At 42.8% G+C, this 23,192-nt stretch overlaps 1 protein-coding gene across 4 annotated transcripts; it reads left to right on the forward strand.

The window, feature by feature from the left end:
* The first annotated feature begins 1,922 nt into the window (after positions 1 to 1,922).
* On the forward strand, positions 1,923 to 22,813 carry fam83ga (family with sequence similarity 83 member Ga). Of its 4 annotated transcripts, none has more exons than XM_072442514.1 (6): positions 1,923 to 2,580; positions 3,266 to 3,433; positions 15,310 to 15,434; positions 16,899 to 19,662; positions 19,882 to 19,914; positions 21,646 to 21,901. In XM_072442514.1, the coding sequence occupies exons 1-5, from the start codon at positions 2,128 to 2,130 to the stop codon at positions 19,909 to 19,911; spliced, it is 3,540 nt and encodes a 1,179-aa protein (XP_072298615.1). In that variant the 5' UTR covers positions 1,923 to 2,127; the 3' UTR covers positions 19,912 to 19,914; positions 21,646 to 21,901. The 4 variants fall into 4 exon arrangements, with proteins under 4 accessions (XP_072298615.1, XP_072298616.1, XP_072298613.1 ...); XM_072442515.1 differs by having other exon boundaries at positions 21,649 to 21,776; XM_072442512.1 differs by lacking the exon at positions 19,882 to 19,914 and having other exon boundaries at positions 21,646 to 22,813.
* The last annotated feature ends 379 nt before the right edge of the window (positions 22,814 to 23,192 follow it).

Raw genomic sequence — 23,192 nt, forward strand, 5'->3', positions numbered from 1 at the left:
TTTTAACAGAAGGGACTGTCTTTCTTGACCTGTAATTATTTCAATGAATAAAGTCATACATGTCCTGATTGCAATTTCACAATTGTCTTTAAGTAGAACAAAAATATTTTTTTTTTTAGTTTTAAAGTGCCTCTGACACGACTCAATGAACTAAAATGCAGTTAAGATAAATGTATTTATAATCTTTCTAAAAATGTTATCACAGAATTGCAAATGTTTTAGGCTTAGAATTTCACTTCCTGTTTGCAATTCATGACGTCACACTAGGATATTATGCATAAAATAGGAAATTTAATTTTTTTGACAAATAAAAATATATGAGAGCGCCTTTATTTTGTTGAATTAATCTTTAAAGAGTCAAAAATTCTTTTTTTTTTTTTTAGTAAATAATGCATAAACTTTGACTTTCTCCAGATTTTTAAAAATTTTCTCCACAAATACCTACTCAATTAGTGTAAAATTATAATTTATATGGAGAACAGGTACACCAAATAAAGTCAGAGAATCGTAAAAACCTGTCATACGTCACTTTAAAAACTATATTCATTTGTCAACCATTAAGTCAGTGAGCTCCATTTTAAACCATTGTCATTCTTCCTATCTGACCCACTATCTGAGTCACACTTTTGCCTCAGCCATGACACTCAGTCAATAACGCACCGGCATTCTGAGGTCGAGATGAAGCTTGCTGCGGATGACACACTCCAAAAATAGTGCAGACTACTTTACTTTTTGTCTGCTGCTGAGTCACTTTGAAGTCTCAAGTCGTTGGAAATGATTGGTGCGACGTGCCTGAAAAAGACAAACATATTTGCCGTGACATGACTGTTGCAAAGGCTAAAGGTTAAGATAAAGTTGATATATTGTGTGAATGTCAAATAGAACATAAATGCCTTTCTTGTGAGTTGAGACAGAAATGTATGAGAAAACTATGACATCAATGAGGGTCACAGACGTCAGCGCTGATCCAGGAAAACTGCCGAACCTGTCTGACGGACTGCTGTACCAGAAACTTGAACCATAACACACACTTGTTACATACTTTACAATTACTGTCAATCATGTAATGTAGATGTATATGTTTATGACCAGCAAACAAGGACCGTAATGATTTGTGACTCCTGAAGCATAAGCTATTGGCATAATATAGCTCATTAAGTGCATTAAAAGAGGAAGCATGGCTGATTTGCCTGAAGATGTGTGAATGGAATACGTGGGGAAATAAAGGAATAATTATCACGTAAAATTGAACGTTAAAAGTTAAAAAGAAAGCCTAAAACTAAACCGATATGTAGGCTATTGCATCAGCTATTTACTAAGCTATTCATGGATACTGGAGAGATGAAAGGTTTGCATTGTTCCCATAACAATTTGAATGATCAACAGTTCTCAAACTGTCACCAATAAACAAATAAGCTACAGCACATGAGTATTTTAGCATGAGTAGGTTGCATACTATTTATTCTGCTATTGTTCTTGAAGTACACGTTGCTACTTTGGAATATCCCTATTGTGCGACAAATAAAGGATCTCTTATGACGTCGAGGCTACATAGATCCTTGAGTTATTTGGTCATTACAGGTGTTTTAAATGTGTTTTTAAAGTAAATTGTACCGTTTTTTTACCTTTTAAAATGTTGAAATCAAGCTGCCAAATCTTTATAGCCTGCATATGCAAACCAGCTGGAGGAGAGTCCCCTACACGTTTGAGCATGTCAGCCCTCTCACAGTAAGTTTTAGGTTCTGGTTCATGTCTGAGGACACAATAACACACGTTTATTCCCTGAGCTGTGATCGGAGCGCGCGCGCAGGCCCGGGGCGCGGGTGAGAGCCGGTCACGTGGTGCAGGTGTGAGCGTGCGTCTGCGTGTGTGTCAGGGTCACACCTTTGGCGGCAGAGGCTCCGCGTGCTTCAGTAGAGCTGACACCGGGGAGCGGGAGATAACGGCAGGGCGCTTCATGAAGGCGACATGGTCAAAGGGACACTAGCTCTGCCTCTTCTCACCGGCCCAGTGTCTGAGCAGGACTTTTATAATTACCGACACATACTTCTTCTCACAGCGGGGAAAGTGAAAGGCAGACCTGGGTAAACCTCTGGACGCGTGTCGCTTCCTCTCCGCAGACTCGGCATGGCTCTGTCTCAGATCCAGTGTCTGGACGAGAACCACGTGAACCCGCGGACGCACGAGTCCAAAGCGGAGTTCCTGTACTGTGAGGAGCAGCGGAACGCGCTCGAGACGCTGCTGCGCGATGGGCGCGAGGCGTTCTTCAAACAGCTGGAGGCGCGAGGCTTGCGGGGCTTCCTCTCTGACCTGGAGCTCGAGGCTTTGGCGGGCACCGTGGAGCCCTTTGACCCGGGGGTCGACCTCTACCGGGAGGACCCCGACGACGAACAGACCCCGCTGTCTTTGCACTACTGGCCCGACCACTCGGACATGTCCACTCCGGAGCTGGACATGGGCTGGCCGAGCAGCGAGTCTTACCGCGGGGTCACGCGGGTCACGGTGCACACGCAGCCTCCGCTGGACGGACCCACGCACATCAAAGAGGTCATTAGGAAGACGATTGCGCAGGCGCAGAAAGTAGGTCCCTCAGTTCTCTTCGATATCCCTGTAAGGTCTGATATAATGTTGAATAAATAAGTTATTATCCCACACATTTTGGATTGCTCCTCCTACAGTGTTAAACCTACTTTTAAACCTACAGTTTGCCTACAAACACACAAGAGAGTGGTGATGTGTGGTGTCCTTATAGGCCTTAGTCGGAGCCTGAGCTCGAGTACACACAGAAGAGACTAAAGTTCACCCTCAGACTATTGAGAAACCATGACAGCAGGAAAACAACACCAGTTGAACTCACTCGTCATATGAACTCTCTTGTACTTTTATGACTTTGGACATGATCACAAAGCAGACACATGAGTCACTGCAGCCAGTCTGCTGAAAAAAGACCGATGAGTGTTTAAAATGCTCCATTTTTCAAAGCTGCATCAAATCTTTCGGGGGAAAATAAATTAAAATACACATTTAGGCATGCGGCCATTTGATTTATTTGTCCATTTAGTGTTGTCGTGTAATGCCTATGCTCTTACATACTTTAAACATGTGGAACAACTCATCATTCATGATTTGATATTATTGTTGGATACTATGAACCCTCTGAGGCAACATGGTGACAGGGCACAGAAGAAAGTATTTATATGAAGCGGATGTGAAGTTGAAATCTATCCCTGCCTGTAATGTAATGCAATAACGTGTTTGTTTCCAGGTCATCGCCGTGGTGATGGACGTCTTCACCGATGTGGACATTTTCAGAGATCTGCTGGATGCCTCGTACAAGAGGAAGGTGTCCGTCTACATTCTGTTGGATCGCACATCCATACCTCATTTCTTGTCCATGTGCCAGCGAGCCAACATGCACCCCGGACATCTCAAGGTGAGTCACAGCAACGCAACGACAGAAATGTGCACGCCACCAAATATCAAACATAACTTTCTGGAAGGAAACAAAGCAGCTACAGTATAATCAGTTGTATTAGAAAAAAGAAATTGTTCGCACAAATAACAATTTGGGAACAAAAATCAATCTTGTTTTTTCTGACAAGTAAAGCAATTTTGATTAGATTTGCGATTTGTAAAGGTACATTATGTACTTTGGACTGCATGGAGAGGGTTTTTGCTTTGTCTGGAACGTCTCACGGTATGATATTAAATTTACCGATCTTCATCGGGACTCCACCAGGTCAACTTACAGGTCAGGTCTATGGAGTGGTTATTAAAGCTGCTGTACCATTTTATTGACTGTCTTAAAAACAGAACTAGTTCATTTTAAACTTAATTTTTGCTTTCTCACTTTCCTAAAGCATTTATAGAATCCTAATTATTCACTTGTACCTCCAGTGTCTTTTTCTAAAACCTACAAATAAAGTAAAGAAAGAAATCATCAGTAGCTTTTTACCATCTGAAAAACATTGCCGAAATCAACAGTATAAAGTTTAAACCAGACTCGTACATTTGTCTCCAGTAGATTAGACTACTGTAACGGCCTGCTCACTGGTCTCTCCAAACGAGCTGTAAAACAGCTGCAGTACATCCAGAACGCTGCTGCTCGGGTCCTGACTAGAACCAGGAAGTACGATCACATTAGTCCTGTTCTCAGGTCTCTGCACTGGCTCCTGTGGCTCAGAGAAGAGACTTTAAAGCAGCTCTGCTTGTGTACAAGTCTCTCCATGGCCTAGCACCAAAGTACATCTCAGACATGTTAGTGCCATATGAACCATCTCGAAATTTATGCTACTTCAGGGTTTTACAATGGCTTAAAAATAGGCTTTGTAGAGAATAATGCGCTCTAATTAGATGCTGGCAGCTGACCGTGGTGTAACTTTCAAGAGCTGCTCCAGAAATGCCACAAACCGGTAGTGTGCCTTTAATTTCAAATCAGAGTTCCGTTCACAGTGGATATTTTATCACACCCAAGAACATTTGAGAGAAGATTGAAATATGAACTGCTAAACTTATACAAGCTTGCAAACCAGAACATGCCTCTCTAAATAAATACAACATTTGCAAGTCCATAAGCGTAACGATTTTGACTTGATTGCAATTTCTGATTGTGCGTCCTCACTGTCGAGGTCCTTAGGGTGGTCTCTGATTTGAGTTGACTCCCTGCCAGATCATCTAAAAAGATTGGGACGTGTGAAAGTGGGTCCTAATAAAATTGTTTTGACTTTTGTAACTGTTTTTTTCTTCGGAAAATCAGCCGGCTGAGTTTGGCTCTTTGATGAAGCTGCCAAACCACCAAGTAGTATCCGTTGAGATGTGTGATGCAATTAGAACATGTCTGGTTTGGTAGATCTATGTAGTACATCAGAGTCATTGGCAAGTATTTGGAAGTTCCGCCGCTGTTGACAAAAGGCAAACTAGTATCAGAATGAATTAAGTTTAAGATTACTATTGCAAGTCACTATTACATAGAGCTAGAAGAGCTGACGGTGTTGACGTTATTGACGAAGATGGGTAGAATTAGGAATGAGTTGTTGTTTGGGGAATAGTGATTTTGACAAGGATCTAGGCCAGGGGTGTCCAAACGTTTTCCACCGAGGGCTGCATTTGGAAACTTTTACAGAGCAGAGGGCCAAAAACAACCCAACTTTGTCAAATTTGTTGAATGACAAAGTGAATCATTCAAAATGTTGCACTTGTCATAGTTTCGAAGCCTCCACACCTTTTAATAAGACTTGGAACATTAATAATAGGTTGGTATAACATCAAAATGCTTGAAATGTTTCCAATTTTGCAGTAAAAAGTACAACTTTTTGTTGTTTGGGCCAACATAGCAAGAAGCCAAAGGGCCAACAAAAATTCGTCTGAGGGCCGCATTTGGCCCCCGGGCCGTAGTTTGGACATGCCTGATCTAGGCCAAAAACAAGACCGAAGAATACAATAAAGTATGTAGAGAATTTAAAGAGTGAGAGAAAAGGGGGAAAGGTTTGGGTTTGCATGTTCTTCCTGTGTTTGCATAAGTTTGTTGCTCCAGTTTGCCTTACCACTAAAAACATTAGTGTCAGGCTGGTCTATAGTTGTGGTGTACGAAGTTTCACCTTTTTGTTTCTCTTCAAATTAGAAACAGAGAAAAAAGGTAATATTATACACTGATTTTTACATCATTTAATCAAGAAAGTCTCATTGATATTTATTTTATTTCTTCTTCTTTCCCGTCAAGAGGCCATGAGCAGCATAACCTGTTTGACAAGACATTTCGTTACTAAAACAGTGGAAAAACAGATGGATGTTTTTCACTTTTTTTAAGACGGTAAAAAGTCTTTATTACAAATTTTAATGATATATTTTATGTTAAGTACCATTGCGGTGACGCATGTCCGGCAGACAACGTGCTTATTACAATCACTCAACACAACACAGTCATTTATAGAGCACATTTTTTTAAACTAAGCTGCTCCCACAGGGCTGCACACAATTTATTTAAGAAAACAAGCTAATAATGTTTAAACTAAATAACTAAATAAATAAAGTTTAGCTCATGATACAACAAATACTAAAAGCACCCATTAAACCTTAAAATACATAAATACTACTCAAATCGAGTAAGGCTCACATTAAAATTTGATTATTATTATTTTTTTTTTGATTTTAACATTTTTGTTGGCGTTTTAAAATAACAATTGCCCTTGTATAATTGCACTGCTATAAAGGGAGTATAAAATGGCATGTTCTTAATAATAATAATAAAAGAAAAAATAATAAAATATACAATACAATGACTGAATAATACTAATAATCATCGTCATAATCAAAATGGTGAAGCTAAAGTGCAGTTTCAGTCTGGAAGACTATTCCTGCCGTCTCACCTGAGCACCCGCAGCACCCTGCTCCAACATGAGAGGATCAACAGCTGCCAATCACCATTCAGCAGTTCAGCTCGCGCAGCCCTCCTCCTCCACAGAGTTTATTTCATATTCATTTGAGCCTCTTTAGATTGAAATATGTTCACATGCATACATATAAATACACATCCATGCACGTTAACACCTAGAAAAGAGATAAGTAATTACAAGATATTGAACTCATCCTTACCCGTGACCTACAGTATATTATTTAGAGAGAGAGAGAGTACTTACGGGGGAGTTAGCATTAAAACTGTTATTATAGTGTCCCAATGATGTGTTTTGCATTTTGACAGAGCGTGGCGACCTGCTGTAAAAGCAGTTAACAATACACGTTTTTCCAGGCTATTCAAGTCCTAACTAGAGCTGTCATTAAGAAGATTTCCAGTACCCAGGCTATTCTTTGGAAGGGAATCTGAAAGTGACTTTGAAACGATATCCTCCCAAAAAGTCGTTACTTCTGGGGAATCTCTGTTGTGTTGAAATTGCAAAGGGTACAGTTTGGTGAGGGTTTTTATCGCAAATAATGTAGCGTATGAGCGGTAAAATATGTTCTGTGAATAACATTTAAATGAATAAGTTGATGATTTGGATTCCAAGAGGAAAATTGGACATTCTACCTAACAATTTTCCATTTTATACTACCTCCCAGAGTCTAACAACACACATCACTAAAAATACTGCACATGTACTCCTTTATTTATATAAAAAGGACATTTTAGATAAAGGGTTGTAGGAAATTGGGTTGTGCAAGAACAATTTACACTGAATATTGCAGTGCTTGATGATGATATTCCATACTGATGAAATTTAATGAATTCTAAAGCCAAATTGATTTGAAGGAATAATTGCAAAATAAAATCTCAAATGGGTTTTACAAGTTTCTCCTCAACAGATCTCCAGGAAGCAGTAGAAGCTAGATTTAACTTCTGGCATAGGGGCCGAAGTACAAATGTTTCTTCTTTGTTTTGACTACGTCTTTAAACTGATGTTATTTCAACTTTATTCGTGTTGTACTACGACTTTCCTTTTAAAATGTTACGTCGTTTATTCTCTTAGTTGTGGCATATTTTAATGTGACACTCTTATTAAAGAGCACATTGAAGACTGATTTTATATGCGTTGAATTATTTAAATGATACAAAACACATTATTTGTACAATATAGCACAGAATCTGACTGATATTTAACTCCAGGCAGTGTGAAAGCCAGAGGGGCATTTGTGAGGGATCATGCGATGGAAAAGCAAGGAAGGAAAAGTAAGGAAAAAGCTAGGAGCGATACGTGGGGGGAGGAGGAGTTGACAGACAGGATTGGGAGGAGTAGCACTGAGGATGACTAAGTATGTGTGCAGGTGCCAGGCTTGTTTTGTACTTCAGTTGAGTCTTTAGGGGGTTCTCTGGATTTGGATGTGAGCAACAGTGACGTCAATCTAAGAAATCAATTAGAAAACGTTGGCTCATGTACAAAATGCAGAGGTGAAGAAGTCAAGGAAGGTGCCTTGTGAGGTCTTATGCTTAGGTCGTGTATGCTTAGCTTGGCCATCATTGTTTTATGAGTTTTGTTACAAACCTTAGTTTGACACATATTTTCGAAAAATCAATTTCAAAATGTGTATTGGTCATTATTACAGGATTTACAAAGCTGCTTCCCAAATGTAGCATTGTCCAAGACAGTAATATAAAACAGCTTACATTCTACATTCAGATTGTATATGACAAATGTGATATTTCCACCACCTCTGTAATTTCTTTGTGTGGACTGACAAATTTAGGCTAAAAACTATTTGAAAATTAAAATAACTGCTACATTTTACAGCCAAAATGGCACCAATAGTGATATGGAATTTTTTTTCTAACAGGTCACAGAGGTTAAATACTTAAGATTCCAGTCATTAAAACAGTCACAACACAAGCTGTGAGCTGTCAGAAGAACATGTGTTATAAAACATCACTAAGTCAATACTGAAAGGAAAATGTTAACAGTTTTTTTTTCTTTACTCGAAGAGCATAATGCAAACTACGGTTCTCTTTTTTTTTTATGAAAATCACAAAATGTATTTTCCACTTATTTTGCCAGCATATAGTTTGGGTTAGAGTTAATCAACTTAACAGGGTTTGACTTTTAAACTAGGTATTTATTAGAAATAATTCGAATATTTTTTTCTGTATGTTTTTTATCCGTAAAATGTACAAATGTATTCAACTTAAGGCTGTGCAATTGACCTAATATGAATAGAATAGTGATTAAATTGTTTTAAATTGTCAATCTAAGTGAGAGACGTTTTAGCCAATCCTGTGATTGTTGTGTTGTTTGGAGCCGATCTTAGATTTCACTTCAGAGCACAAAATGTATTCAAAATCGGGATCAATCACATTTTGATCCATGAAATGCTAATTATTTTACTGCTGCAAAGATTAAAGGGAATAATAATGACTTATCCAATCGTACTTTGATTTGGACTACAACAGACTCTAAATCACATCAAAATGTCAAAGAAACGAATGAACAATTTTAGAATTTTTATCAATCATACACTTACGGTAAATGCTCTCTTTCTAAAAGCCTACAGTATTCTTATCTTAACCTTTTATTTGGTTAAAAACATCAATAAATGGCAATAAACCTATTCTGATTCTGAGTTTGTATTTTGTTACAATGTACAGTTTATATGATTGTTCCCACTAAAATAGTCGTTGGTTGCAGCCCCACACCAGTGCAATTATGCTCTTTGCGTATTGTTCATTTAATAATTCATTTACATTTTAGACTTTCACACTTGTAATGTAATGAAATATAGTAACTTCTGACAAAGCGGGCCTCGTCTCTTGTTATCAGAAGTCTGCCGCCTCGCTCCCGCTTATGTCCGGAATGCACAAGTGAAGAGAAAGTTTTGGGTGGGGCCTGTTGTTCTTAGTTATCTAGTCTTTAAACTATGTATGGGAATCCACAAACCAGATTCCTGACTCAGCTTCTACATACACGTCTTTCTAACCTCTTGTAATTCCCAGAAAAATGTGAAATGCTTCTGCTTTGAATACCGAACTTTCCCTAGATGCAACAGGGAGAAAAAGCTCAATTATAAGAGCTTGACTTGAATTGAATGCGTGTGCTGTATACGGTGTCTATCTTATCGAAAAGCTCTTTAGTATTTTATGGTTACAGCAGTAGACTGTGAACTGAGCAAGGGTTGCATAGTATGAGCAAACTGCAGATACGTAATAACGGATAAGTCTTGTCAAATTTGAATGTTGGCTATACTGTTTGTACTGAAAAGGATTACCTACACCTACACTACGAACAAAGAGTCTTTCAAATTTCTGAGCTTGGGTGGTTCATTTTATAGACCATTCCAACTTTGATCAAGAAATTCACAGGCATTTTAAAGGTGCACTTTGTTACTTTTCTTGTGGAGGATCTGCCACTTGCTTGTATCCATGGAGATGTAGTTGCTTTGACAGGAATGGTACACAATAGGGCAGGAAACCAGTAAAATCACCTGTAACATGTGGGCAACGGGGATGTTTGTTAAAAAGTAGAGTGAAAACATTAGTAATTTCCTAGATTTTGGTGGGTTTTGGATGCATTTTTCTGTTATATCCTACAGACTACTACTGATTCTGTGTAATATGGCATAAACAATTACTGTACTACATATCTGCCCCAAAATTGTAATGGTTAGTCTGTCCAGCCTCCACCCGCCACACAAAAGTTACACAGTGCACCTTTAATAATACATTATGATTGCAGGCTTTTTCTCTCCGAGATTCGAATGGGGCCATTGTTTATTCTAAGTACACTTGTGTCACAGTTTTGTTTAAGCTGTCGGTCACATGCTGCTGATGACTGCAGTCCAAATCATGTGTCAGTGTTCGTCAGTGGAGCCTCAGCCTCTGCGGCCTCCCTGTGCCCTCAGCCTCTTCCACCCTTTGCCCTCAGCCTCTTCCTCCCTGTGCCCTCAGCCTCTGCCTCCCTGTGCCCTCAGCCTCTGCCTCCCTGTGCCCTCAGCCTCTGCCTTCCTGTGCCCTCAGCCTCTGCCTCCCTGTGCCCTCAGCCTCTGCGGCCTCCCTGTGCCCTCAGGCTCTTCCTCTCTGTGCCCTCAGCCTCTTCCTCCATGTGCCCTCAGCCTCTTCCTCCATGTGCCCTCAGCCTCTTCCTCCATGTGCCCTCAGCCTCTTTCTCCATGTGCCCTCAGGCTCTTCCTCTCTGTGCCCTCAGCCTCTTCCTCCATGTGCCCTCAGCCTCTTCCTCTCTGTGCCCTCAGCCTCTTCCTCCATGTGCCCTCAGCCTCTTCCTCCATGTGCCCTCAGCCTCTGCCTCCCTGTGCCCTCAGCCTCTTCCTCCATGTGCCCTCAGCCTCTGCCTCCCTGTGCCCTCAGCCTCTGCCTCCCTTTACCCTCAGCCTCTTCCTCCCTGTGCCCTCAGCCTCTTCCTCCCTGTGCCCTCAGCCTCTGCGACCTCCCTGTGCCCTCAGCCTCTGCGACCTCCCTGTGCCCTCAGCCTCTTCCTCCCTGTGCCCTCAGCCTCTTCCTCCCTGTGCCCTCAGCCTCTTCCTCCCTGTGCCCTCAGCCTCTTCCTTCATGTGCCCTCAGCCTCTGCCTCCATGTGCCCTCAGCCTCTGCCTCCATGTGCCCTCAGCCTCTGCCTCCATGTGCCCTCAGCCTCTTCCTCCCTGTGCCCTCAGCCTCTGCCTCCCTGTGCCCTCAGCCTCTGCGACCTGCCTGTGCCCTCAGCATCTGCGACCTCCATGTGCCCTCAGCCTCTGCCTCCATGTGCCCTCAGCCTCTTCCTCCATGTGCCCTCAGCCTCTGCCTCCATGTGCCCTCAGCCTCTGCCTCTCTGTGCCCTCAGCCTCTGCATCCCTGTGCCCTCAGCCTCTGCCTCCATGTGCCCTCAGCCTCTTCCTCCCTGTGCCCTCAGCCTCTTCCTCCATGTGCCCTCAGCCTCTGCCTCCATGTGCCCTCAGCCTCTGCATCCCTGTGCCCTCAGCCTCTGCCTCCATGTGCCCTCAGCCTCTTCCTCCCTGTGCCCTCAGCCTCTTCCTCCATGTGCCCTCAGCCTCTGCCTCCCTGTGCCCTCACCCTCTGCATCCCTGTGCCCTCAGCCTCTGCATCCCTGTGCCCTCAGCCTCTGCATCCCTGTGCCCTCAGCCTCTGCCTCCCTTTGCCCTCAACCTCTTCCTCTCTGTGCCCTCAGCCTCTGCATCCCTGTGCCCTCAGCCTCTGCCTCCGTGTGCCCTAAACCTCTTTCTTCAGCCTCTTCCTCCCTCTGCCCTCAGCCTCTTCCTCCTTGTGCCCTCTGCCTCCTTGTGCCCTCAGCCTCTTACTCCCTGTGCCCTCAGCCTGTTCCTCCCTGTGCCCTCAGCCTCTTCCTCCCTGTGCCCTCAGCCTCTTCCTCCCTGTGCCCTCAGCCTCTTCCTCCCTGTGCCCTCAGCCTCTTCCTCCCTGTGCCCTCAGCTTCTTCCTCCCTGTGCCCTCAGCCTCTTCCTCCCCTTGCCCTCAGCCTCTGCCTCTCTGTGCCCTCAGCCTCTTCCTCCCTGTGCCCTCAGCCTCTTCCTCCCCTTGCCCTCAGCCTCTGCCTCTCTGTGCCCTCAGCCTCTTCCTCCCTGTGCCCTCAGCCTCTTCCTCCCTTTGCCCTCAGCCTCTGCCTCCCTGTGCCCTCAGCCTCTTCCTCCCTGTGCCCTCAGCCTCTTCCTCCCTGTGCCCTCAGCCTCTTCCTCCCTGTGCCCTCAGCCTCTGCCTCTCTGTGCCCTCAGCCTCTTCCTCCCCTTGCCCTCAGCCTCTGCCTCTCTGTGCCCTCAGCCTCTTCCTCCCTTTGCCCTCAGCCTCTGCCTCCCTGTGCCCTCAGCCTCTTCCTCCCTGTGCCCTCAGCCTCTTCCTCCCTGTGCCCTCAGCCTCTTCCTCCCTGTGCCCTCAGCCTCTGCCTCTCTGTGCCCTCAGCCTCTTCCTCCCCTTGCCCTCAGCCTCTGCCTCTCTGTGCCCTCAGCCTCTGCCTCTCTGTGCCCTCAGCCTCTTCCTCCCCTTGCCCTCAGCCTCTGCCTCTCTGTGCCCTCAGCCTCTTCCTCCCTTTGCCCTCAGCCTCTGCCTCCCTGTGCCCTCAGCCTCTTCCTCCCTGTGCCCTCAGCCTCTTCCTCCCTGTGCCCTCAGCCTCTTCCTCCCTGTGCCCTCAGCCTCTGCCTCTCTGTGCCCTCAGCCTCTTCCTCCCCTTGCCCTCAGCCTCTGCCTCTCTGTGCCCTCAGCCTCTTCCTCCCTGTGCCCTCAACCTCTTCCTCCCTGTGCCCGCAGCCTCTCTGTGCCCTCAGCCTCTTCCTCTCTGTGCCCTCAGCCTCTGCCTCTCTGTGCCCTCAGCCTCTTCCTCCCTGTGCCCTCAGCCTCTTCCTCCCCTTGCCCTCAGCCTCTTCCTCCCTGTGCCCTCAGCCTCTTCCTCCCCCTGCCCTCAGCCTCTTCCTCCCTGTGCCCTCAGCCTCTTCCTCCCTGTGCCCTCAGCCTCTTCCTCCCTGTGCCCTCAGGCTCTACCTCCCTGTGCCGTCAGCCTCTTCCTCCCTGTGCCCTCAGCCTCTTCCTCCCCCTGCCCTCAGCCTCTTCTTCCCCTTGCCCTCAGCCTCTTCCTCCCTGTGCCCTCAGCCTCTTCCTCCCTGTGCCCTCAGCCTCTGCCTCCCCGTGTTCTCACTTCTGTTCCCCAGCGCACTGAGCACAGCCTCTGTAGAAACATATGAGTTCATCAGCTGTTTCTGCTCGTAACGCCGTGAATAAGAGGCGTATTGACCCTGAAATAAAGACTTGCTGAGTGTTTATGGGATGTAGAACTGCTTTATGGATGCTTAACTGTTTCCAGTCATTGATTTTGTGCTCTAGGCTGTTAATGATCAGGCGGGGGTCATTCAGTGGTCTCTTTATTCTTGCTGCAGGGATCAGACGCTGCAGTTTTTGAGTTGGGGTTGGCTTATCAGTTCTGCAGTTTTGAACGGAAAGTCAATGTGCCTGACTCTATTACTATTACTCGTTTTTGATCAATATTGCAGTTAACTATCAACAAAATGTAAAATGATGATCTACTTATGCTATAGTTCAATACTTGGGGGAGGGGGGGCATAATATGTCTCCTTTCATCTCTGTAAGACCCTCCACCAGAAAGGTTACATACTGTGTAGTGTAGGCAGATGATGTATGAGGTGAAGTATGAGAGAACAAAACAAGGATTAACAGATAAACGTTGGTAAGAGACATGTTTCTGCCTGTGTGTCATTAAATGCCACCACTTACTCTGTGCTTTGTGTCGTTACATTGTGCTAATGAGAAACTTCTAAAGGAGCAAAGAAGAGTGATAAGTGATAATGCAGTTACCTTTAGCCCGGGCAGGAGGTTTAACCAGCTACTAAGGGCCCAGGGCTTTCTAATGACAGGAGTTTGTGCTCCTGTAATGTTTCTTCTGCACAGCCCAGGCAAACTGAACACTCAGAGAGTAGATCTGCAGCTGTTGTATGAGCGGAGCAGAGAAAGGGACTTTTGGGGCAGGGGACCCCAAGACCAAGCTGATCCAACATTTAACTAATTCAAAAGATAATGACAACATGTTTTATTTTAAATTATATTGTAACAAAAATACATTTGGACTTCATTTGGAAATTGACACATTTGACAGGCTTTTATTTGATTTAAATGTGCAGTGATTTTGTTTCTATTTATGTTTAGTTCATGTTCATGTGTTCTTATTTTGGTTATATTGTGTCTGTTCTGTTCTGTTCTATGTTTATTTGTTTATAAAAATGTTCAATATATATATATATATATATATATATATATATATATATATATATATATATTAATACAATTATAGTCTAAATGTTAAATTGTGCTTTACTATTGTATCCATAGTTCAACTGGAGGGTGATGAACTGCTAAAAATACACAAATCACTTCAACATATTTTTACGTTGACTGTAAGTGCAGTAATGGGTATAAAAAGCTTTCAGGGGCCCAGATTCAGGCCCCTGGTTTTAACTGAAGTACTAGTACCTGTCTTAAAGGAGAGATATGAACTTGATTATAGTTTATGATCTTACACAAGCCCTAACCTGAGATTCCCTATGGTATGCGTCCTTATTTGATCTACAGTTTTATTATGTTTACAATGAACCTATTTTCACTATATTTCACAGTCCTCTAAAGTACTGAAGTGATCATTTATTACTTTTTGAAACCAGTTTCAGGCATATGTTATGGTGAAATGAATTATCCCCATTTCACCAAGTCTTCAATGTCGCAATGTCTAGAGATGTGCTTGGTTGCTCATTTCAGAATAATAAAGAATTTTGCACTTTTGCTATAGCAATTGGGAATTCTGAACAAACTATTATATCGTTTGAATGGTGAAACACTCCAATTTAATACTTTTCATTAAAAATAATGATTTTTATAAATGCAGCAACAACAAAACAACTATTTCATCACTTTAAAATCCATAGATAGAGAATTAGTTCATGTGGAATTGGCCCAAAAATACCAACAGATGACTAATACTTTCAAATGAGACAGAGTAAACATGAAGGTTCTAAGTCTGTGCAAAATCTATGCTGCATTATTACATTTTGACAAAAGGAGCTGCCAAATTTGACTTACTGTTATGATGAGTCACAGCCACCGTTCTGATACAAAACATGTTTTCACCCAGCTAAAAATATAGTACTTTCTTACACTCTTTTTGGCCCGACATTGGTGCAGGGAATACCAGCTGATAAACACATACTACTGTTGTGTCTCTGAGCAACACACCGACATAAAAACCTTCTTACTCACACACTGACTTCAAATCAGAGGCGTAAGATGAAAAAGTGTATTTGGCTTGATACAAACCAACGTCAAAGTCTTCTGTTTTCTGTAAATCTCATAGTCTTTTTTTCTGTGTGCAGAACCTCCGCGTGCGTTGCTCTGGAGGGGTTGAATTCTACACTCAGTCCTGCACAAAGGTCAGCGGTCAGATGGGTCACCGCTTCATGTTCGTCGACGGAGACAAGGCCTTGACAGGCTCGTACAGGTCAGTCACAGGAATGGGGTCCGGCATGTTTAGCTCATGAAAAAGACATTTAAATTGTCTTTACTGACATTTTGTTTTCCCATTTTTTCCCTCATTGAAAAGTTGTATTCAGCTTAATTTGCGTTTGTTTGATGATTCCTGTTTACGAGGGTCTCTCCCCTCTGCCTCAGAAAACAATCAGTTCCTAATCTTCCAGTTTGGTGATGTCAAAGTTTGAGCTCTGAGATTTCTCTGAGAAGTCCACAAATCCTCCCCAGACTTGTTCTGATCATGTTCCTGTCAAATTGCATTCATTACAACTGCGTGGCTACATTAGCATGTCAGGGGAAAGCTAGATTTGTTTATCTCCCCCGTGTAAGTCAATTAACGGAGCTCTAATCATTTCCTGACATGGGAAACGCCTGACAGAAGCAATGTGTGCTTTTTCTCATGTATGGCTAATAATGCCTAATATTTGTCCTTTTTACTAAAAATAATTTAGTAAATGTTATTTTTGTTTGGTGGTGTAAGTGACATCATATTCGGGTTTATTGTTCTTGTGACAAGCCTTGTGACAATCCTAGTTGTGTCTTATGAGAGTCGTTTCAGCGCCCCACCTTGCTTTGTAATAGGCTTGCATAGATAAACATACAAAAGGAATGCACGGCGTCTATAAAGATATCTTGTCTCCATTCTAGACAGACAGGTTGTAAGTGTCTCTTATGTACACAAAAGGTGAAAACTATTATGGCCAGGTGAATGCCGTGTTTGTATTGGCGATTACAAGTTATTTCTTGTAAATATTGAGGTTTAGACTACGGTGCTTGTTTTCAGACTTCTTCCGATGTGGTTTCAAGGTGTGTCAAAGTGCATGCGTTTTGTAATTTGATAAGTTTGACCAAAGATCACCCAGTCAATGATTTTTACATGTGATGGATTGTGATGTCACAATGACTTTCGTGTTAAATGCTTAGTTGTTAAGGCAAAACATTGTAAATCTAGTTAAAAGAAAAATAACTGACAATTTATCAGTGATCAGCTGCATTGGATAAAAAAATGTTTTTAGTTTTTTGTGACAAAAACGTGATTTAGGCACATTTCACACAGGACACCCAGACACTTAGGTAGTAGTCTTATATTTGGTCTAATTTCTAATATTGTTTCTTTGTTACATTATACTTTTTTAAATGTTAAATGGTTTCTTGCCACAAGGGGAAGAAGTAAAGAAAAAATAAACTAAACAATTAATGTACATAAAGAGACCAGAGTTCTAGATATGTCACAGCCTTTGGATTATTACAAGGTTAAAAAAGAAAGAAAAAAAAGAAATACTTTGCCAAGATAAATGTTTAAATTGACAAAAAAGAATGAATACAAAGTCCAAATATGTATTCATTGTAAATGAACAATTCCAAAATAAATGGGGTTGTTTATGGATTAAAAAGTTACTAAAGCAACGTGCTAATGTCTGTTCTGTTTTTATAGTTTTACTTGGATGGCCTCCCGATTGGACCGAAGCCTCATGACGGTGATAACCGGACAAGCAGTGGAGGCCTTTGACCGCCTGTTCTGCCTCCTCTACAGCTCTTCCAAGCTTGTGAACCTGCAGCGAGTGGCCACTGAGCCGGAGCCGGAGCCGGAGCCCGTACCACCGCCTGCCGCTGTGGCACCAGTATCTGCCGCCATTGCTAGGAAACTGTACAACCCCAAATACTCTCTGGTTGCTGCTGCCAAGCCCAGTCTCAGCCCGTCGTCCTCCCCGGGCGAGAACAGCCCCAAAGGCACCAAAAACGAGGCATTGACCAAAAAAGGGTGTAGGAGGCAGAGTAAGGATGTCGTACTGGAAGCCCCTCCCCTTCACCCTGGACTTGTGGATTTAGAAAAAGCTTATTTAATTGATTACCTGCCTACCTGGCCCGAGCCTGACCCTTCCTCTGACGTCATCGGCTTCATCAATATCCGCGATACGAACAAACCATCCCCAATTCACCTACAGCGCTCGGAGATGTTTGAAGTCAGCCAGGCCATCCGCTTTAGCAGTCCATTCAGCAAGCAGAAGGAGAGTCTGCCGGAAGTCGCTACGCCGAGAAATGCGACTCCTTCGAAACATGAAGTGAATGCAGCACAACCGCAAAAGAAAACGCCCGTCGAGGCAATTACTCCCAAGACTGAAAACTTAACACTGTCGGAATCTGGAGGAGAAAAGTCAAACGCTCCCAGCCAAAAGCCACCTCTCCAAACACCTGCAAAACAAATTCACAGCTCTACGGCAAACTTAAACCCACTCGCACCTTCTCAATCTGTTGAAACGGTGACAACACCAACTGTGAGCGCCAACAGCACCAAGACAGAAGAAAACATTTATACACAGACATCAGTGTTAAAGAGCGAAAGCACACTTCAAAACAGGAATCCCACGCAAACTCACCATGCCCCAAAACTATTCACCCCAAGTGACTCAAACTCGCTGATAAAAACACAAGAACACAACTCTAATGACAACACTTCTCCGACCGGCAATATTCCTGTCACTTCTACCGCTGCCTCTGCCAATTACCAGCTCTCCCAAGCCGCTGCGGTGCATTCAACCTTGACAAGCGCTAGCCCCGCGTTGACCGCTATTAGCACTTCCGTTTCGAAGCCCAACACAAATTCCCCTATAGCACCTTCCCCTGTAGCACCGCCTCCGATCCCGAAGCCACGCACAGTCCAGCTAGTCATTAAAGACAGCCCAAGCGCTGGTCGGAGAATCCAGGTTAGTTTTGTAAAAAAAGAGAATAGAGGAGAAAAGGTAAGCGGAGTGTACAATGAGCCCCTTGTAGCGATCGCGCCCACACCAAAAGAAACCGAGAAGGTCCCCGAGCTAGCCAACAAAAGCGCTAGCAAATCGATCCCCCAAATAAGCTCAGACGACAGTGCGGTAAAGACTGGTTCCCAAGAAAAAGAAAGCAAGACGTCCCAAGAGAAGGATAGTGTGGATGCAGGAGACAAAGGTGAGGTACAACCGAAAACTAACAGCAAAGAAATAGCAGGGACAGAAAGGGAAGTTAGCAAGGTGCTAATAGGAGCTAATGTGACTATTGATGAGGATATTCCAAGTAAGGGTGAGGATATTAATGTGCCAAAAGGTACGATCATTGAAAGGAGTGACTTCCCGGACAACAAGCCTGAGGAAGTTCTCAATACAAACAGCGACGTAGCTAAAGGGCCAAGTCAAGCTAGTAGCAAAATAGGACAGACTTACTGTGCTAAGGCTAGTGTACCTCAGAAAATAACTTATTCGAGTTCAGAAGACAATTTAGACTCATTAAAGTCCCTAAATGACAGGTCTCAGATTTTAGAACGTAAAACAGAAAGCACAGCCGTAATCGCTGTCGCCACACAAGGTATGGTTGACGAAAGTGTGCAGAGAACCGCAAAATCTAGCAGTCGCTCCCCTCTACTGTCGCCCAGAGGAGTTCCTAAAAGACCCACGCAATTGCACCTGAACACCTCGCAAATGACAGATCCAACAATACACGTAAAAGAATCCAACACGATAAATAAAACACTGTTGGCTCAAAAACACAGCCCTCTTCCGGATAAATTCTCCCCTCGCATTCCGACTCCCGACTCCCGCCGCTCTCACACCCCAGATTTCCGAACTCCATCTTCCGACGTAAGCGACGGGTACGGCTCCACGACCTCTGATGAGTTTTATGAATGCAGTGAATCTCCTTTTCGTGAGTCTTTAGATCCAATGCCTCCGTATAGTTTAAATGCATTAGAGGAGAAAGATATCGCTATCACCAACAGTTACGGGGGTTTTAAGGAGCAAGCTGCTTTGTTACGCAACGACAGGACTATGTCAAGTTGTGAGACCCTGAACTCATCCAATAAAGGATCCCTGTCTTCTATAGTGGAGAAAACGGATGACGAGGATAAGCTGGCAAAGGACAAAATGCCAGGAAGAGAAGAATCCAGAAAATCTGATGAGAATTTTGAGGCGAAAGTAGTGAAAGACATTAACCAATCTAAAAGTAAGAAGGCGTCTGCTGTGGTGGAGCAAAGTTTAACTCCCAAACTGAATAACGAGGAGGCAGGGGCTAAACGAATGCCAGTGCGTGAGCTGAAGACTAAAAGGGTGTATTCCCGAGCAGAGCAGCCCAACAGAGTGGCCTCGGACGGGGAGACGACAGGACTGAGCACCAGTGAAGTGGAGAGGAGGGACACGGCGCCTCCAGCTAACAAGGAGCCCGAGGGACACAAGGTACAGCAGCAGCCAGGGTCAAACCAGAACCACACACATTCTGAACCTTGCATTGAGTAGTTTTGTCTCGTTTTGATGACAGAACGGGACACAATACTAACTAACTGTCCAACGTATTGTCCTAAAACAGTCCAAACTACTCAAGTCAAGATGTATTCATTCCCATGCATGTTTCATAATATGTTTTGCACTTGTGTGAATGTTTGAATTACCTTACAGTTTTCTGTTCAGCCCACCCCAGTGATTTGAAGGGTAAGAACAAAATATGTTTTTGTTTTTTTTTCATTATTATACCCTTTGTTGAAGCTGCTTTTAACCCCACAACCCAATCAATTTGCTGGCTTTGCTTTCACCAACTAAACGACCTCACGCAAACTCTGACAAATAAATGACATGATAGCTAATCATTGTTTGAGAGGTAAGTATCTTTGCATTATAACTACAAATTATAGCTTATGAAAAAATATAATCCTAAAACCAAGACTTAATGGTCTGAAAGTTACTGAAATTCAGACAAAAGCTTGGATAATGTAAAAATTAATAAAATGCTCATAAATTACCACTCACTAATTCACTGATACATCATATTGTATCAACAACATAACGAGGCCCACCTCAGGGCGTGATAATTATAAGTTCTTAACATTCAGTACGCTACTCATTAACTGACATACCTCGTAATCAAACTGAAATTTAAAAAAGCAGTTAATTTGTGCCTGATTTATTTGAATATAATTGGTTTCAAGGTGTGTCGTTGGCAACATTTTCTTCCTGCTCTTTTTGTCCACGCTCTTTTATGTTGGTATTTTTGTTTCATTTATTTTTGACACTGCCCTAACGTCATAGAAATTTACATTCATCGTAAAATGTATATAGCAAAACCAATATTTTCACAGAATAACCAATGAATTGTAGAATGAGAACGCGACGAGTGATTGATCCTGATGTCAGTGTGTTCTAATGACTCATTAATGAATAAAAGTGACATACTTTTGATGAAGCCAAGGCGTTCTCACTCATCTACCATACTTTTAATAATATTGCAATAATGTAAGATTGATGGCTTCACTTTTTATAGGCGGTTTAACTCGCTGGCTCTGCCCTACTTACCTAACAACTTTCATTTCAATTCAGGGAGGTATAGTTGGCATGTTCTTCTCGTCTGACTCATGCAATTTTAACGGGACTACATTTTCACACAAGCTCGTCTTATTTGCGACACGAATTTAGATCGCTCTGCTACACATGCTTGCTGGAAAGGTACTTAAGCTATCTTGGGATATCTCGGGCTATGTATAGGCCCTGTGCTTGTTATGCTTTTTGTTTTTATCAATTGTAAATCCAGATGAACGCTTTAATCTGGACACGCGCGGAGTAGGCAAAATTTCCATGACAGCCACCCACTGCTTCATGCAAATAATGAATGCACTTACAAATAGGAATTTTAAGGATAAGGAGACATTTTATGCTTTTTTTTCCTGGTTCTTTATGTTTAACTATAACATAAGTAGATCATCATTTTACATTTTGTTCGTTGTTAACCGCAATAATGATCTAAAACGTCTCAGTAATCGAAGCAGGTCTGTTGACTTCCTGTTCCAAACTGCAGAACTGATAAGCCCCGCCTCTGCGTAGTGACATTTCTCTGTAACAAGCAGCAGATTGTCATTTAACATGTTTGTCATTTCAAAAAGTGGCTGTGTGACATTCTAGAACTCTATATGTGTCACACCGAGTCTTCATTTTCAAATGATTTACAACGAAGTACAGGCACGTGGGCGGGGATAGGTGAAAACTGCAGAACAAGCATGCAGTAATCGGTCAACATGGAAGTTTGAGTACATTAATGGTGAGGAAACACTGCTGTAACAAGGCTAAAAGCGCATTAAAGATGATTTTGCATAACATGTCCGCTTGAATGTTTCTGCACACGCTGGAAAACAGGGGAAATAATCATATATTATTCTGTTTGTTGCACATCAGCAGGAGAAGGACTCCACAGTGCTGGTCCAGACCCGCCCTGCTCAGGCCTCCAGACCGCCCTGCCCCCTTTCCGCCACCCAGTCCACCTTGGCTCAACGCACCGAGAGAAAGATGTCCGACGGTAATCTCCCAACGCTGGACAGTTCCTGCCCCTCTCCCTCCTCTCGCATGGCAACACTAAGACCTCCAGCTGCCAAAGCCTCCAGCTACCCGCGCCACCGGCCGCCACCCGCCTCACCCACCAAGCCAAAAGCAGGTCAAACGCAGAATCCATCCCTTCTCCCCATACCGCAGCCTTCTTTTCTTTACACACATCCTCAAACTATGCAACCGACACACGTTTCCCCGTCACACCAGGCCCAAGCTGGCACGATACCAGAGAGGCCCGGGTCAGAGGAAGAGAAATCGGCGTTTGGTATTACGTTCAGCAAGTTTTACAATCTCAAAGGACTAAAGGATAAGATGAGCAAGCGGCCCACACAAAGCAAGAGGAGCAGCGGAGGTGGTTCTACTCAGCAGCGGAAAAGCACAGGATAGGCTTGATTTGGATTTGAAAGCAAACTTTATTTCATTGAGGAGCAAACGTTGAATTTTCATGTATTGAGTTGTCATAGCAAATTGAATTTACTCTCATCTGGATATTGATGGAAGTTATAATGACTTTAATTCAGAATCTTCTTTGGAGTCGTTCTCATGGTATGGATTTATTTACCTGTCTTACTATGTGACTCAAAAGTGTATTAGTAGTTGTTCTTCTTTATATGTGTATCCTATTTTAAGTGCAATGCTGGTTGTTTTAAGTAATAAAAAATCTTGAAACGAAGCAGAAATATTTTGAAACAACTTGAATATTCTGGGCCTGAGAGGAAAATATAATAGTGAATGTTAACTTCTTTTTAAGCAGTGTTTATCTGTTTTACTTACTCTGCATTTGTGAAAATGTATTTTTTAATTTATATTTTCAGCTATAGCGGTTGTAAATGTGAGTCACAAACAATATTAAAAAAAATTATCTTACACTTTTAAGCAGGTGGAGAGACAGTTTGTGACATATGTAGGCTACGTTTAAAGACTAAATGACAGTGTTTTTTGTGTGCGGTTAAGTTTTAGCTTTTTATCATTGTAGTGTCTTTGATATGTAATAAAGACGTGTTACATGTACAGACAATATATGGTAAAATATTATTGACCATTTCCCCGTGTTGTTAAAAGTCTAGATTCAAGACTCAATGTTTGCATCTTTAATCCATACCATCGTTGAAATAATCTTTGATAATTATATGTACTTAACGTCTAATTCATTACACTTACAGATGTGGATTGTGTTCCGTATAAACACCTCTTTGTACAAGCACTGACAGGCCGAGTCTGACTCACTGGTATTTGCACGTTTAGGTAACAGCGAGATGGAGCAGATAATTAAAATACATCTCACCTTTGCATTCGGAGGGTTGGGTGAGCTCAGAGCAGCACTGGGGTGTTTATACATTCTTGGGTAAATTTCACTGATTTGAAGGGTAATAATCTTTAAAGGTTACGAGCTGTGT

Source organism: Eucyclogobius newberryi, unplaced genomic scaffold (assembly GCF_026437365.1).
Source record: "Eucyclogobius newberryi isolate DKJ021-1_F unplaced genomic scaffold, fEucNew1.0.hap1 SCAF_13, whole genome shotgun sequence".
Classification (NCBI taxonomy): Eukaryota; Metazoa; Chordata; class Actinopteri; order Gobiiformes; family Gobiidae; genus Eucyclogobius; species Eucyclogobius newberryi.

Coding starts and splice junctions, on each gene's coding strand:
- fam83ga (XM_072442512.1), top strand. CDS start 2,128: ATGGCTCTGTCTCAGATCCAGTGTCTGGACGAGAACCACGTGAACCCG. Junction 2,581..3,265: donor CGATTGCGCAGGCGCAGAAA/GTAGGTCCCTCA, acceptor GTTTGTTTCCAG/GTCATCGCCGTGGTGATGGA. Junction 19,663..21,645: donor AGGAGCCCGAGGGACACAAG/GTACAGCAGCAG, acceptor GTTGCACATCAG/CAGGAGAAGGACTCCACAGT.